The following is a 13,617-nucleotide window of genomic DNA, read 5'->3' as shown; positions in this document are numbered from 1 at the left end:
AAGCACATAGTTTCCGAGGTGTAAAAATGTTTGTAATTTTATTTTTGTGTGTATGTGTGTGTGCGCACTCGTGTGCACCAGGGTTTTTTCCACTGCAAAGGAATACCAGATGCATGTGCCACATTTTGTATCTGGCTTATATAGGTACTGGGAAGTTGAACCTGGGCCAGGGAGTTGAACCTAGGCTGGCAGGCTTTGCAAGTAAATGTTTTTAACTGCTGAGCCATCTCTCCAGCCCTAGGGTGTAAAATTTAAACAACTAATAAGGCACTTAGAATAGTCATTTCTTTGGATGTACTCACATATTCTTTTATCAAATTATATCATCACTTAACATTTTTGTATCGTAATATCTTTGCTAAAGTATCTTATTGTAAACAGTATTCTGATTTTATATGTGTTAATTTTATAATTTGGATTTTTTTCATATTGCACTAGAAAATAGTGTTTGTTGCTATAAATACTTGCTTTCTTTATTAGAAACCAATTCTTCACCGAAGAAGAAGAGTTCGTAAGCGCAAACACCACAACAGCAGTGTAGTAACAGAAACTATCTCTGAGACCACTGAAGTGCTAGATGAACCTTTTGAAGACTCCGACTCTGAGAGGCCAATGCCAAGGCTGGAGCCCACGTTCGAGATTGACGAAGAGGAGGAGGAAGAGGATGAGAATGAGCTCTTCCCTAGAGTATACTTCCATCGCTTGTCCTCTCAGAATGTCCTCAGGTGTCGGTCCTCTTCTAAGAGGCAGTCTAAAGATGAGGAGGAAGATGAGGAGTCTGATGATGCAGATGGTATGTTCTACAGAACTGTTATTTAGTGGTAGTTAGTTTTACTCATTGTCTTTAAATACAGAGTGGCAGTGGCTGCAAACCCTTCAACAAAAGGTTGGAAATGAGCATGATCCACTAAGCAAGAAAGGAAGGCTTAGAATTTTCTGCTATAGTTAACCTGTTGTTTCTGGGATAAAGCACCCAATCAGAATTAGCTGATGGGAGGAAAGGTGTTTAACTTGGCTTACAGTCTCCATGGGAAGCTTAATGATGATAGGGGAAAGATGATAGAGCAGAGACTGGACATCACTTCTGTCACAGCAGATAGACAATAGCAGGAGACTGAGCCAAACTAGCAAGGGGTGAGCTGGCTATAGAACCCATAAACCTGACTCCCAACACCATGCCTCCTCCAGCAAGACTCCACCACCCAAATTGCCATTAGCTGGGGATAAAGCAGTCAGAATGCATGAGTTTACAGGGGCATCTAATTCAAACTACCGCATTGCTTAGAAATCTCTAAAAAGTCTATCAGGCATATCTATAGGTTTTTGTTTGTTTGCTTGGTGGTTTTGTTTTTTGAGGTATGGTCTTGCTCTAGCCCAGGCTGACCTGGAATTCCCTCTGTAGTGTCAGGGAGGCCTTGAACTTACGGCAGTCCTCCTGTCCCTTCTTCCTGAGTACTGGGATTAAAGGCATGTGCCACCACACCTGGCCATATCTGTATTTTTATATTTAGTTTGTCCTTTAAATTTTTTTACTTTATTTCTGATAATGTCACACATGAATATAGTGTATTTTGATCATATTTTCCCATTACCCTTGCTTATCTTCTTCCCACTCCCATTAGACCCTTTCTTCTCATCTAATTCTCTTCCTATTTTCATGGGGGTTTTCTGGTGTTAATGTGTGTGCATGCACACATATGCACATATACTCCACTGAGTTAAATTTAGTTTTTCCTGTAGTTCAGGACCTGTTTTTAAAGAAAATAATCCCAGTTTAGTAAGCTCTTCCTTTTTTACCTATCCTACAGGTAGCGAGCTCTTCCATTTTGCCAGTCTTACTGTAGTAGGCTCCTCCTCTTTGCCCAGCTGACTCTAGTAAGCTCCTCCTCTTTGCATAACTCTTTCTTCATTTTTATATGGCTCCTCAGCCAGCAAGTGAAATGAACTTAGCATTAGAAAGGTAGATAACCATTTTGCTGGGATATGTGTTCTCTGGATTTAGTCTGTTTGCTCACAGATTTTTGCTCCATACTTAAGCTAGGTGCTCAGTAACTACTGCTTAGTGAGTAAATGCTATGAAGACACAGGTTTATTAAGCCAGACCCGTGTATATTGGAACTTATATCACATCTAGTCAGGAACCCTTCCTGAATCATCTCTGCTGTATCTTACCGAACTAGTTGTTCATTTCTTTTTGTTGTTTTTGTTTTATCTTATTCTTTTGTTTGAGATAGTCTTGCTATCTATCCTACTCTGGTCTAGAACCTACAGTCTTGCTTCTGCCTCCTGCGTGCTAGGTTATGGATGTATACCGCACAGCAGCCAGTCATCCATTTATAACAAATGGCAGCAGTAATTTAAAATAAGCTAATTCTCATGGTGCAGACGAAAATCCAGTTGTTTACTTTTAACTCATTTGTTTGTTTGGTTTTTTGAGGTAGGGTTTTGATTTAACCCAGGATGACCTGGAATGCATTATGTGGTCTCAGGGTGGCTTCAAGCTCATGGTGATCCTCTTACCTCTGCCTCCTTAGTGCTAGGATTAAAGGTGTTTGCCACCCTGTGACTACATAGTGAATTCCAGGCCAGCCTGGGCTAGAGAGAAGCCCAACCTTGAAAAATCAAAAAATAAAGAAAATAAATGATTAAGTTTTATATATGTATATTTTATTAAAGTTTAGGAAAATACCACATATATTGAATTTATTTCTACTAGATGTTATTGGTGCTTAACTTTCTTATTTTAGGACTAAATGGCAGTGTTTCTGTAAGACTAAATGCCTTGCAACTAGTCCCATGTAAACACATTGATAGTTGGTCCAGTCATGGTCTGTGGGAATTGGTTTATGATACCACCCACCTTAAGTGATGGGTTTGTGGAAAGTACAAACCCTAGCGAGCTGATGTAACTTGAAAACAAACAAAGAGGCTGGCTTGTAATTTACATGGTTGAACTACAGACAGCGTGAAGAGACTGCCTGCTGCCTGTTACGTACACCTTCATGGAGTTCAGATACTTGAGCTGCTTTCAGATAGTGGATGGTGGCATCATGGTGCCCAGAATTCTTGCACTGTTATGCCAGCTCATTATATGACTTTAGAAGATGTCATTAATTGGCTTTGTTCTTCATGTGGAAATGAAGACAATCAATATTCAGTTAATAAAAGTTACAGTATGACTGGGGAGATGGTTCAGTGGATAAGAGCACTTGTTGCACAAGCATGAGAACTTGAGTTCTCTCCCCAGCACCCACATAAAAAGCCAGCATGCCATTATATCTATAACCTCAGTGTTCAGGGGACAGAGACAGAAGTAGCACTGGGGCTCACTAGTCAGCCAGCCTAACCAAAAAATGGCATGAACTCCAGGTTCATTGAGAAACTCTGTCTCAAGGAAATGAGGTGGGAGAACTGTAGAGGAAGGCACTCATCCACCATACATGTCCACGGGACACTGTGCCCACGCATGTATCTATGTATATATAACCCACCAAAAAAAGTGATGGTTAATAAAGCTATTTCTGTTACATGCTAGTCTCAGCGAAATACTAGGTCATGTAACCTATCTTTACTGTCTTTTATTTCCTCTATACAGACACTCCTGTCCTAAAGCCAGTATCTTTCTTGCGAAAATGTGATGTGAACAGTTCCCCACTTGAGCCAGATACATCCACGCCTATGAAAAAGAAAAAGGGATGGCCCAAAGGCAAGAGTCGAAAACCCATCCACTGGAAGAAAAGACCTGGACGTAAACCAGGATTTAAGTTGAACCAAGAAATTATAGCTGTTTCTACACAAGAATGCATTGTTGAGCCAATAGTCCCCATTCTAAAACCTGGACGTAAACCCAGAACTCAAGAGCATGAAGAAACTGCTGAGCCAAAAGAGGACTTGCCCTCACTGGAAGAAAGGAAGGAGGAGGAGATGCATATGGAGGCAGATGAGGCTGAAGAAGAGGACACAACTGGCAGTGACCTTAGAGCCACTTCTCCAGTGGACAGCAACAACAGTCCTGATGCTGAAGTGAAGGAGCCCGAGGAGGAGGAGGAGAAAGCTTGTGTCTTAGAAGAGCAGAGGCACTCAGAGGAAGAGCCACCGGAGCTGGAAGAGCAGGAGCAGGAGGAAGAAGATGAAGTGGCTGCAGAGGCAAACCAGAATGAAGACCATGATGCAGATGATGAGGATGATGGTCATCTGGAGTCTACCAAGACAAAGGAGCCAGAAGAGCAGCCAGTGAAAGACAGCAAGGAGGAGCTTAGTACTCAGGAATCTTTTTTAGACGCTAGCATGCAGAACAGCACGGAGAATATGAAGGATAAAGATGAAACTGAACTGGATTCTGAAGAGGAACAGCCTTCCCATGAGACATCCGTGTTGTCAGAGCACATGCCAGGGTCTGAAGATGATCACGAGGAAGACTCGAACACGAAGGAAGAGTTAATTGAGCTCAAGGAGGAGGAAGAGATTCCACATAGTGAACTGGACCTAGAAACTGTACAGGCAGTGCAGTCTTTGACTCAAGAAGAAAGTGGGGAGCATGAGGGCGCCTACCAGGACTGTGAAGAAACTCTTGCGGCGTGCCAGACCCTGCAGAGTTACACCCAGGCAGAAGAGGACCCTCAGATGTCAATGGTTGAAGACTGTCACACTTCAGATCATAACAGCCCAATATCCTCTGTTCCATCTCACCCTAGCCAATCAGTTCGCTCAGTCAGCAGCCCCAACGTGCCTGCCCTAGAGAGTGGCTACACGCAGATCAGCCCGGAACAAGGATCCCTGTCCGCACCTTCTATGCAGAACATGGAGACCAGCCCCATGATGGATGTGCCTTCCGTATCAGATCACTCTCAGCAGGTGGTCGACAGTGGCTTCAGTGATCTGGGCAGCATCGAGAGCACCACAGAGAACTACGAGAACCCGAGCAGCTATGATTCCACTATGGGGAGCAGCATTTGTGGGAATAACTCCTCCCAGAGCAGCTGCTCCTATGGTGGGTTGTCGTCCTCGAGCAGCCTTACCCAGAACAGTTGTGTCGTCACTCAGCAAATGGCAAGCATAGGCAGTAGCTGCAGCATGCTGCAACAGAACCCTGTCCAGCCTGCTACCAACTGCAATATCAAGTCACCTCAGACCTGTGTGGTGGAGAGGCCTCCCAGTAACCAGCAGCAGCCGCCGCCACCGCCACCACCGCCACCACAACAGCAGCAGCAGCAGCAGCAACCAGCACCACAGCCTCCCCAGCCTCAGCCACAGCCACAGCAGCAGCCACCGCCACCGCCACAGTCACAGCAGCCACCACCACCACAGCCGCAGCAGCCTCAGCCCCCTCCCCCGCCCCAGCAGCAGCCCCCTCTGTCACAGTGTAGTATGAACAACAGTTTCACTGCAGCCCCGATGATCATGGAGATACCAGAATCTGGAAGCACTGGGAACATAAGTATCTACGAGAGGATTCCGGGGGATTTTGGTGCTGGCAGCTACTCCCAACCGTCAGCCACCTTCAGTCTCGCTAAGTTGCAGCAACTGACTAACACCATTATGGACCCTCATGCCATGCCTTATAGCCATTCTCCTGCTGTGACTTCCTATGCAACCAGTGTTTCTCTGTCTAACACGGGACTGGCTCAGCTAGCTCCATCTCATCCCTTAGCTGGGACTCCTCAAGCACAAGCAACCATGACACCGCCCCCCAACTTGGCATCTACTACCATGAACCTCACGTCACCTCTGTTGCAGTGCAACATGTCTGCCACCAACATCGGCATTCCTCACACTCAGAGGTTGCAAGGGCAGATGCCAGTCAAGGGGCATATTTCCATCCGTTCCAAGTCTGCACCCTTGCCCTCTGCAGCTGCACACCAGCAGCAGCTGTATGGCCGCAGCCCACCAACGGTTGCCATGCAAACTGGCCCTCGTGCATTGGCTGTGCAGCGTGGTATGAACATGGGGGTTAATTTAATGCCAACTCCTGCCTATAATGTCAATTCCATGAATATGAACACCTTGAATGCCATGAACAGCTATCGAATGACACAGCCTATGATGAACAGCAGTTACCATAGTAACCCTGCCTACATGAACCAGACAGCACAGTATCCTATGCAGATGCAGATGGGAATGATGGGGAGCCAGGCATATACCCAGCAGCCTATGCAGCCAAACCCTCACGGAAACATGATGTACACTGGCCCCTCCCATCACAGCTACATGAATGCTGCTGGCGTCCCCAAGCAGTCACTTAATGGCCCTTACATGAGAAGATGAGCAAGATGAACTTGCAGTTAAAACTTAAATATATATATAAATAAAGGAACATTTTATACTGACAAACCAGAGAAAAATGGACCTTTTTTCCAGTTAAAATATTGGTGTAGACTTAGAGGAAATTTTCTTTGGTTTATTTTATTTTTTAGAAAACTTGATCTCTTTTTGGGTTCAATTTTGTTTTGGGTTTTGGTTTTCTTCACAGTCTTGAACATTTTACAGTAGATATTCATCTAACAATGGATTTGGGGATAGGAGAAACATGCACAAAATCTTTTCATAATTAAAGAGCCTTACTTTCTTTATATACCACATGGACAGAATTTGTGTAAAAGTGGATTATTGTTATTTTATTTTTAAATGTATGTTTCCCCTCACTGTTTGCAGCTCCCAGTGTTGTCATTTTTAAATGTTATATATACATCTCGAAGGTCAACCAGACCCTTTGCTCCAAGCCCAACCTTTCATTTCCTACTCATTCCAGCAGGAGGCACTTAGGGGAAACTAGGACAGGGACATGGAGAGCAAGCCAAGCTCCTTCAACTTAATGTCACTGTTAAGATTATTATTACTAAAGTGAGGCAGGAAAATGCTTCCCTCCACTCCCTTTACACACACAACTCTTGAAACCTTTCCCCAAGAATGTTTCTTTCTAAACGGACTTCATTGAAATCTCTTTTCTTGAATCAAGTGTAATATAAATCTTTTTTAAATATTCCCTCAGCACTCAGAGACACAAAAATACTGTAAGTCTCACTTAACAGCAGAATCTCAGAGGAAAGCTGTTTGCAATCCTAATCCAGCCTTTGGAGAAATACAGATGGTTAATTAACAATCAAAAGGAGGAAATAAGCCTCTTGTTTTTTTTACCACCTGGTGAATCAGCCATAACACACATCCTCCACCCACCTCTTGTGTTTAGTATGTACTTTGAAATGCCAACTAAGGGTCGCCACGCTTCATCTTTGACTGATAAATGCCTGTCACGTTCTTCCATACAGTCTCTAGAGGATGACTAGTCAGGACTTTAGAAAATGCCTGACAACCTTCAACACTGTTACTTTATGCTGGAGAGAGGATGCAGAATATGTTCAAAGGGAGGTCAGAGTGTGAGTTTTATGGCGACTTAAGTGAGACACACCTCTAACTTTCATTGCTCTTGAGACCCTGAGTTCACCCTGTAAGACAGAGTGCGCCAGCCCCTCTCCTATGAGTCACTCGTGAGCAGGAGAGACCACCACCAGCATAGTAGGGCACATCTGGACAGCAGGACTTCAGGAGGCTCATATGTTACTCCCAACCCATTCTCTCTTCTCTTAGGCAACCTGTTCACCCATTCTCTTCCTATTACTCCAGGGATAGGTAAAAAATATATATATATATATATACATATATATATATGTACGTGTATATATATATATATATATATTTCCATCATTAGAAGATGGAAACTATTATACCACTTGGTATGTGCAGTCAAATATCCAAAAGGGGGAAATACTGCTTAAAGAAATACCTGTAAGCATAAATTCTCTCCTTTATTTGTATATTTTATATAGATAAATTTTTAAAGTACTAATTAGGCATTAAATTTTTTCAAATGCACAAGTTTGTTGGTTTTTTTACACACTTTAATCGGCTTTCTCAATTAAGTGTGTTAGGTAGAAAGCAGAATTTCACACCTTACCGCTGTCAACTCCAAGCATGTGCAAGGCTGTGTAGGACCCAGTTTCTCTGTATATACTGTTGCAGTTCCCAATCATCCTGTAGAACGTGCACTGTGCTGCCCTCTCTACATCTTCAGCTATGTCATTGCTTCCTGGATGGGACGGGGCAGGGATATGGGTGGGGAGGGGAGGGAGGTCTTTTGGGAGGAGGGGTGGGTCAAGGCAGAAGGAGAAGCTGTTGAAATGAGGGCCGTGAATTCAGTTTCTGTTGGTTTGCGGTTGTGTTAGGTTTTGGATTTTGTTTTGTTTTTATTTTTGTTTTTAAAATTCAATCGGGCAGCTCCCTTTTCCACAAGCCTCTTTGTGACTGTAGAACTATTGTAGAAAAATATGTTCTTTTCTATAATATAAAAGAAATTATCCAACACAGTAATATTGGTACCTGTCATTTTTTCACTTCTGTTTTAAAAAAAAAATGTATTTTTAGCAAGATAACTTGGGTAATCTTCTAAAAAAAGAAATTTAAAAACTCACTGTTAGTGACTTTGATGCCTTTTAAAATAAGAGCTTTTTCATTTCATTCCATCTTTAAAATTTTTTATCTTTGTTGTAGAATATTAAAAACTATTTTAAGAAAGATAAAAATTCTCTTTAAAGAGATCTCTAGAGTGTGTGAATAGAGCTCCAGATGCCTCTAAAAGCCGCATGTACAAACTAAGTCTATTCCTGTCTGTTTATATTTGCTTTTCCTGTTTTGTAACCTCTTTGTACTTTGTTCCTGGTGACTTGTAAGCTAAGGGGAAGGGGTGCCTAGATGCCTTTGTATCTCTCCATGTCACACGCTCCTGGCCAGTCGGCCTCCCTTCCTCTCCTTGTATGTAATATCTTTTTTTCCCCTTTCTAGCAAGTACTTTCAAAAGAACTCTGTACATTTTAACATAAAAAATAAATTATGTTGAGCCATTTTGGATGTCTGTCTTGCATGTGGAGTTTTTTTTCCTGAGTATTTTACACTTTATAGTTTTCTCACATACACACAGACACCTGCACATATTAACCTTTTTCATATTCCTCTTTATTATAGCTAGCGTTAGTTTATGACATTTGCTTGGAAATCACCGTTTTAACTCATGTAAATACCAACGAAAGCATGTTGGGGTTTTCACTACCCTCCCCCACCTTTTCTAAAGAAAATAACACAGTGACTTTGGGTTTGGGGGAAAATCTATTGGAAAACCTAAAAGGATCATGGTTCACCCATTCAAAGAAAGGAAAAACAATTCAGTACAAAGTAGCTATGAGATTTTGAGTAAGAATTAATTTTTATTAACTTTATTTTACAATGTAACACATTTTTTACTTGTGACTTATAGTTTACTAGAAAAGACTCAACTCAGAAACAGCAAAATACAGAACAGTGTGTGGAAGAGATTCATGTATATGGTGGTCAGAGGACAGCCCCCGGGTGCCAGTCCTCCCCACTGCCTTGTTTGCTGCTGCGGAAGCCTTGTTGAAGGTTGGCTTCTGGAAGTCTCCTGGCTCCACCTGCTCTCCTGCTGGATCGCAGAGACCTCTGCTGCTGCACCTGGCTTTTCCGTGCTCCCGGGGATCCATACCTCTGTAGTGGGGTGTGCACAGCAAGTGCTTAATAGCCATCGCTCCAGCCCTTCAGTACTTCCAAATGAATTTATCTCCAGGACCAGATTGGCCACAGTCCAGCATGTTGCTGCTGCTGCTTGCTTGGGTGGGTGGGTGCTTTTTACACCGTTTTTTTTTTTTTTTAATACTTTATTTTTTGAGAGAGAGAGAGAGAATGGGTGTATCAGGGCCTCCAGCCACTGCAAACTAGCTCCAGACGCATATGTCATCTTACGCATCTGGCTTACATGGGTCTTGAGGAATCGAAGCTGGGTCCCTTGACTTTACAGGCAAGTACTTTAACTTCTAAGCCATCACTCTAACCCTTTACTCTGTTTTAAATTATCATTCAATATCCACTGGACATATTTCCCCACACCCTCCTACCCTCCTTTTTCTTTCGCCCAATAAGTCCTCTGTGTTCCCCTGCAGTTTAATTTCTCCATTTCTACTTGGATGTCATAATGTGTATGTTTACATAAGCATCTGTATATGGTTTATGTATCTACAATTTAGGAACCACAAATGATAACTTAGTATTTATTTATTATTTAAGTGTGTGAGAATACAAATAATATGAACATGCCAAGGCCTCTTGCTGAGAAAAATGAACTCCAGATACATGTGCCCTTTCGTGCATCTGACTTTATATGGGTTTTATCTGGCTTTATATCAAACCCAGGTCAGCATGTTTTGCAATCAAGTGCCTTGAACTGCTGAGCCGTCTCCCCCAGCATAACTCAGCATTTTCAAAGTGTCTAGTGTTTCCTCATGTCTATTTACCTGGGGCAAAGTTGCCCTTCTCCAGAAGTCAAGGTCCAGAGCAATGATGACCGTGTGTGTGTGTTTGTGTTCTGAGTTAATGTCTCTGCTTCTCATGACCTAAGAATTCTGGACGTGAGGCCAACTCCAGAAAATTGAGACTTAGCTTCGGCAAACTGGCCATGATAGAGTGGCGATGGCCATCACACCTCACCTGCCAGCACACCAGGTTAGCGAACCAGGAAGTCTGCATGACGCTATAGCAGACACTGGTTCTAAACTGTAGGTCACATCATCGTCAGAGGAGATGGTTTGTGTCTTTACCATGATTATTAGCACACATGCTTACCACTACACCATGCCAGTATTTGGGTGTCAAAACTTTGCTACTGCAAAGTACCAGCTTTAAGAGAATTCTACATAAAGCAATTCTGATTTTTTCTGCCAAAGAGATACTATCAGAGTATATTATAGACACTTTGACCATGCCTCTTGAGATCTGGGATTTCAATATACTCCTGTTCATAGACGTCATAAATGGTCATGTAAGGGAAGGAGATACTCCTGGTTCTTTGCTGTTTCACCATCCCAAGAGTATATGTAGGAAGAAAGTGGTCATGCACAAAATTAATGTGGGAATTGCTGAGGGTCCTGGCCTACCAACAGAAGCCCCTGCCATGCATCCAGACATCAGAGTGCCAGGAATTTGTTCCTTTAAAGCTGAGGCACCTTGTATGTGTTCCCTGTGTAGTCTGGTGACAGCTGTGTTTGTACTGAATGCCACGTCTTGTCACTTGTCATTGCTCACTGAGAATTCTTTCATATTCTCCAAAGTACAGTTTAGTTGGTGCATAGTTATTTTTTCTCACATTTAAATAATATACAAGATACGGATTAATGAAGGTGAAAATTGAAAGGAATAGTGAAAACAAATCAAAAACTGCCCGCCTTTGTCAGCAGAACAAAGTATACAGTACTATAAACCAGGGATAACATCGTATTTTCCATCCTTGGTTTGACTTTCAGGAAATCTAGAAACTCATGTGAAGTTAAATGAAAGATTGTTTAGAGTAAGAGCTTCAATGTTGGCAAATATGCAAAGTTCTTCATGCACGCAAAGCAGCATTCATACCCACAGACCTGGGAGCCACCCTGCAAGTGCACAGAGTTCTTGGCATGCCCATCCAATTAAAAGCCAACATGCTGCAAAGCAAAACCTACTTGTTTGTGCATATCTGTTAAGGGGCAGGTTATGTTCTATAAGGTGGTGTGGTTGTATAATTAATACAGACCCGTGTGTGTGTGTGTGTGTGTGTGTGTGTTATTGACATCTTTCATAATTATAGACAATAAACCATGGTAATTCCCTCCCCCCCCCCACTTTGTAACTCCTTTCTCCATCATATCCCCTCCCCCTCTCAATTAGTCTCTCTCTTATCATCATCTCTTCTTCCTATTATGATGGTCCTGTGTAGGTGTTGTCAGACACTGTGAAGTCATGGATATCCAGGCTATTTTGTGTCTGAAAAATTACATTGTAAGGAGTCCTACCTTCCTTTGGCTCTTTCCACAACCTCTTCCACAGTGAACCCTGAGACTTGGAAGATGTGATAGAGATACTTCAGTGCTGAGCACTCCTCTGTCACTTCTCAGCACCATGGTGCCACCTGAGTCATACCAAGGTTACTGCCATCTGAAAAGAGAAGTTTCTCTAACCAAAAAGAGTAGCATTAATACTTTGGTATGAACATTAAGAGACATGCTTACCAGACAGTTTGGTGAGCATAGTATATACATTTAGCTGGACATGAGCAGATGTTACACACCTAGGGCTCATGACTTTTCCCATCATAGGTTTTCAGTATCAGGCATGTATTCCCTCCCATGGAGCAGGGGTCTCCAGTCCAATTAGAGAGCAGTTGGTTTCCACAGACGTGCCACTAAGGATTGAACCCATTGGCTCATTTGGCCTGTCTGGCCAAACTTAAGGCTTTCACTGTTGAGTGTCTTAACTGGTGATTTTTCTCTCTCCCATTGAATTGCATGCAGCATAGCTTTTTCCAGCTTTCTGTCAGCTGGTCTACATGGAGGAGGGTTTTAGCTCAGCTCCAGCAGGATTTCTCAGTGACCTTGCAGCCCAAGTATGTGGAGTACTCAGCAATAGGGTTTTATTATCTATTCCTGGTGGGAAACCAAGGACTTTGGCAATGGTCTAATTATTTTGGGGGGGTGGTGGTGGTATTAGTGACCTCCCTGACCAACAACTCACTGAAAGGAATCCCATCCCTGGCACTGAAAATTTTCTAGTAAAAGTCTATGGCTTCTGGGTGTTCCATTGTCCAAAAAAAGTAGGCTTCTGTATGACTTATTCATAACCTCAGATTTTGACTAGCCCTCGCCCCACTTTTCCTTTACTCAGTCTCTTCCCCTGACCTCACTTAGGCCTTTCCACCCCCACTAACCCACTTACATATATACAATACCATCCTCTTAAGACCCCCCTCATTTTCTACTTCCTTTATATCCTCTTTCGAGCTTACTGGCTGCTACTGAGTTTTATTCCATCTCACATAGAAGTCCCAGTCATTTGTAGCTAGGAACCATGTATGGAGAGAATATGTGATGTTTGGCTCTCTGGGTCTGGGTCACCTCACTAAGTGTAATCCATTCCAGATCTATTCATTTTCCTGCAAATTTCATAATTTCATTTTTCTTTAATGCTGAGTAGAACTCCATTGTGTAAATGTGTTATATCTTCATTATTTACTCAGCAGTTGAGGGACATCTAGGCTAGTTCCATTTCCTAGCTATTATGAATAGAGCAGCAATAAACATGGTTGAGCAAGTATCTCTAAGGTAATGAGACGAGTCCTTAGAATATATGCCTAGACATGGTATAGCTGGATCATATGGTAAATCTGTCTTTAGCTGTCTCAGGAACCTTTACACTGAGTTCCACAATGGCTGGACCAGATTGCATTCCCACCAACAGTGTAGATGGGTTCCTCTTTTTTTGCATCCTCACCAGAATTTATGGTCATTTGTTTTCATGATGATAGCCATTCTGACAGGAGTGAGATGGAATCTCAATGTAGTTTTAATCTGCATTTCCTTGATGACTAGGCATGTAGAACATTTTTTAGATGTTTATATACCATCTTTATTTCTTCTTTTGAGAACTCTTTATTTAGTTACATATCCCACTTTTTAATTGGATTATTGGATTTCTTATTTAGTTTTTTTGAGTTCTTTGTGTATCCTGGATATTAATCCTCTGTCAGATGTA

At 42.3% G+C, this 13,617-nt stretch overlaps 1 protein-coding gene across 3 annotated transcripts in view; it reads left to right on the top strand.

Annotated features, from left to right (window-relative positions):
• Kat6a (lysine acetyltransferase 6A) overlaps window positions 1-8,097 on the top strand; it is a 107,254-nt gene extending 99,157 nt beyond the window's left edge. For all 3 annotated transcript variants that reach the window (XM_045130511.1, XM_045130510.1, XM_045130509.1), the window contains exons 17-18: window positions 481-793; window positions 3,596-8,097. In XM_045130511.1, coding sequence (XP_044986446.1) covers window positions 481-793; window positions 3,596-6,264 — 2,982 coding nt within the window. In that variant the 3' untranslated portion in view covers window positions 6,265-8,097. The remainder of the gene's footprint in view (window positions 1-480; window positions 794-3,595) is intronic.
• The last annotated feature ends 5,520 nt before the right edge of the window (window positions 8,098-13,617 follow it).

This window comes from Jaculus jaculus, chromosome 12 (assembly GCF_020740685.1).
Source record: "Jaculus jaculus isolate mJacJac1 chromosome 12, mJacJac1.mat.Y.cur, whole genome shotgun sequence".
Lineage (NCBI taxonomy): Eukaryota > Metazoa > Chordata > Mammalia > Rodentia > Dipodidae > Jaculus > Jaculus jaculus.
Note: the sequence above shows the minus strand (reverse complement) of the source record. Positions and strands in the feature narration are given on the sequence as shown.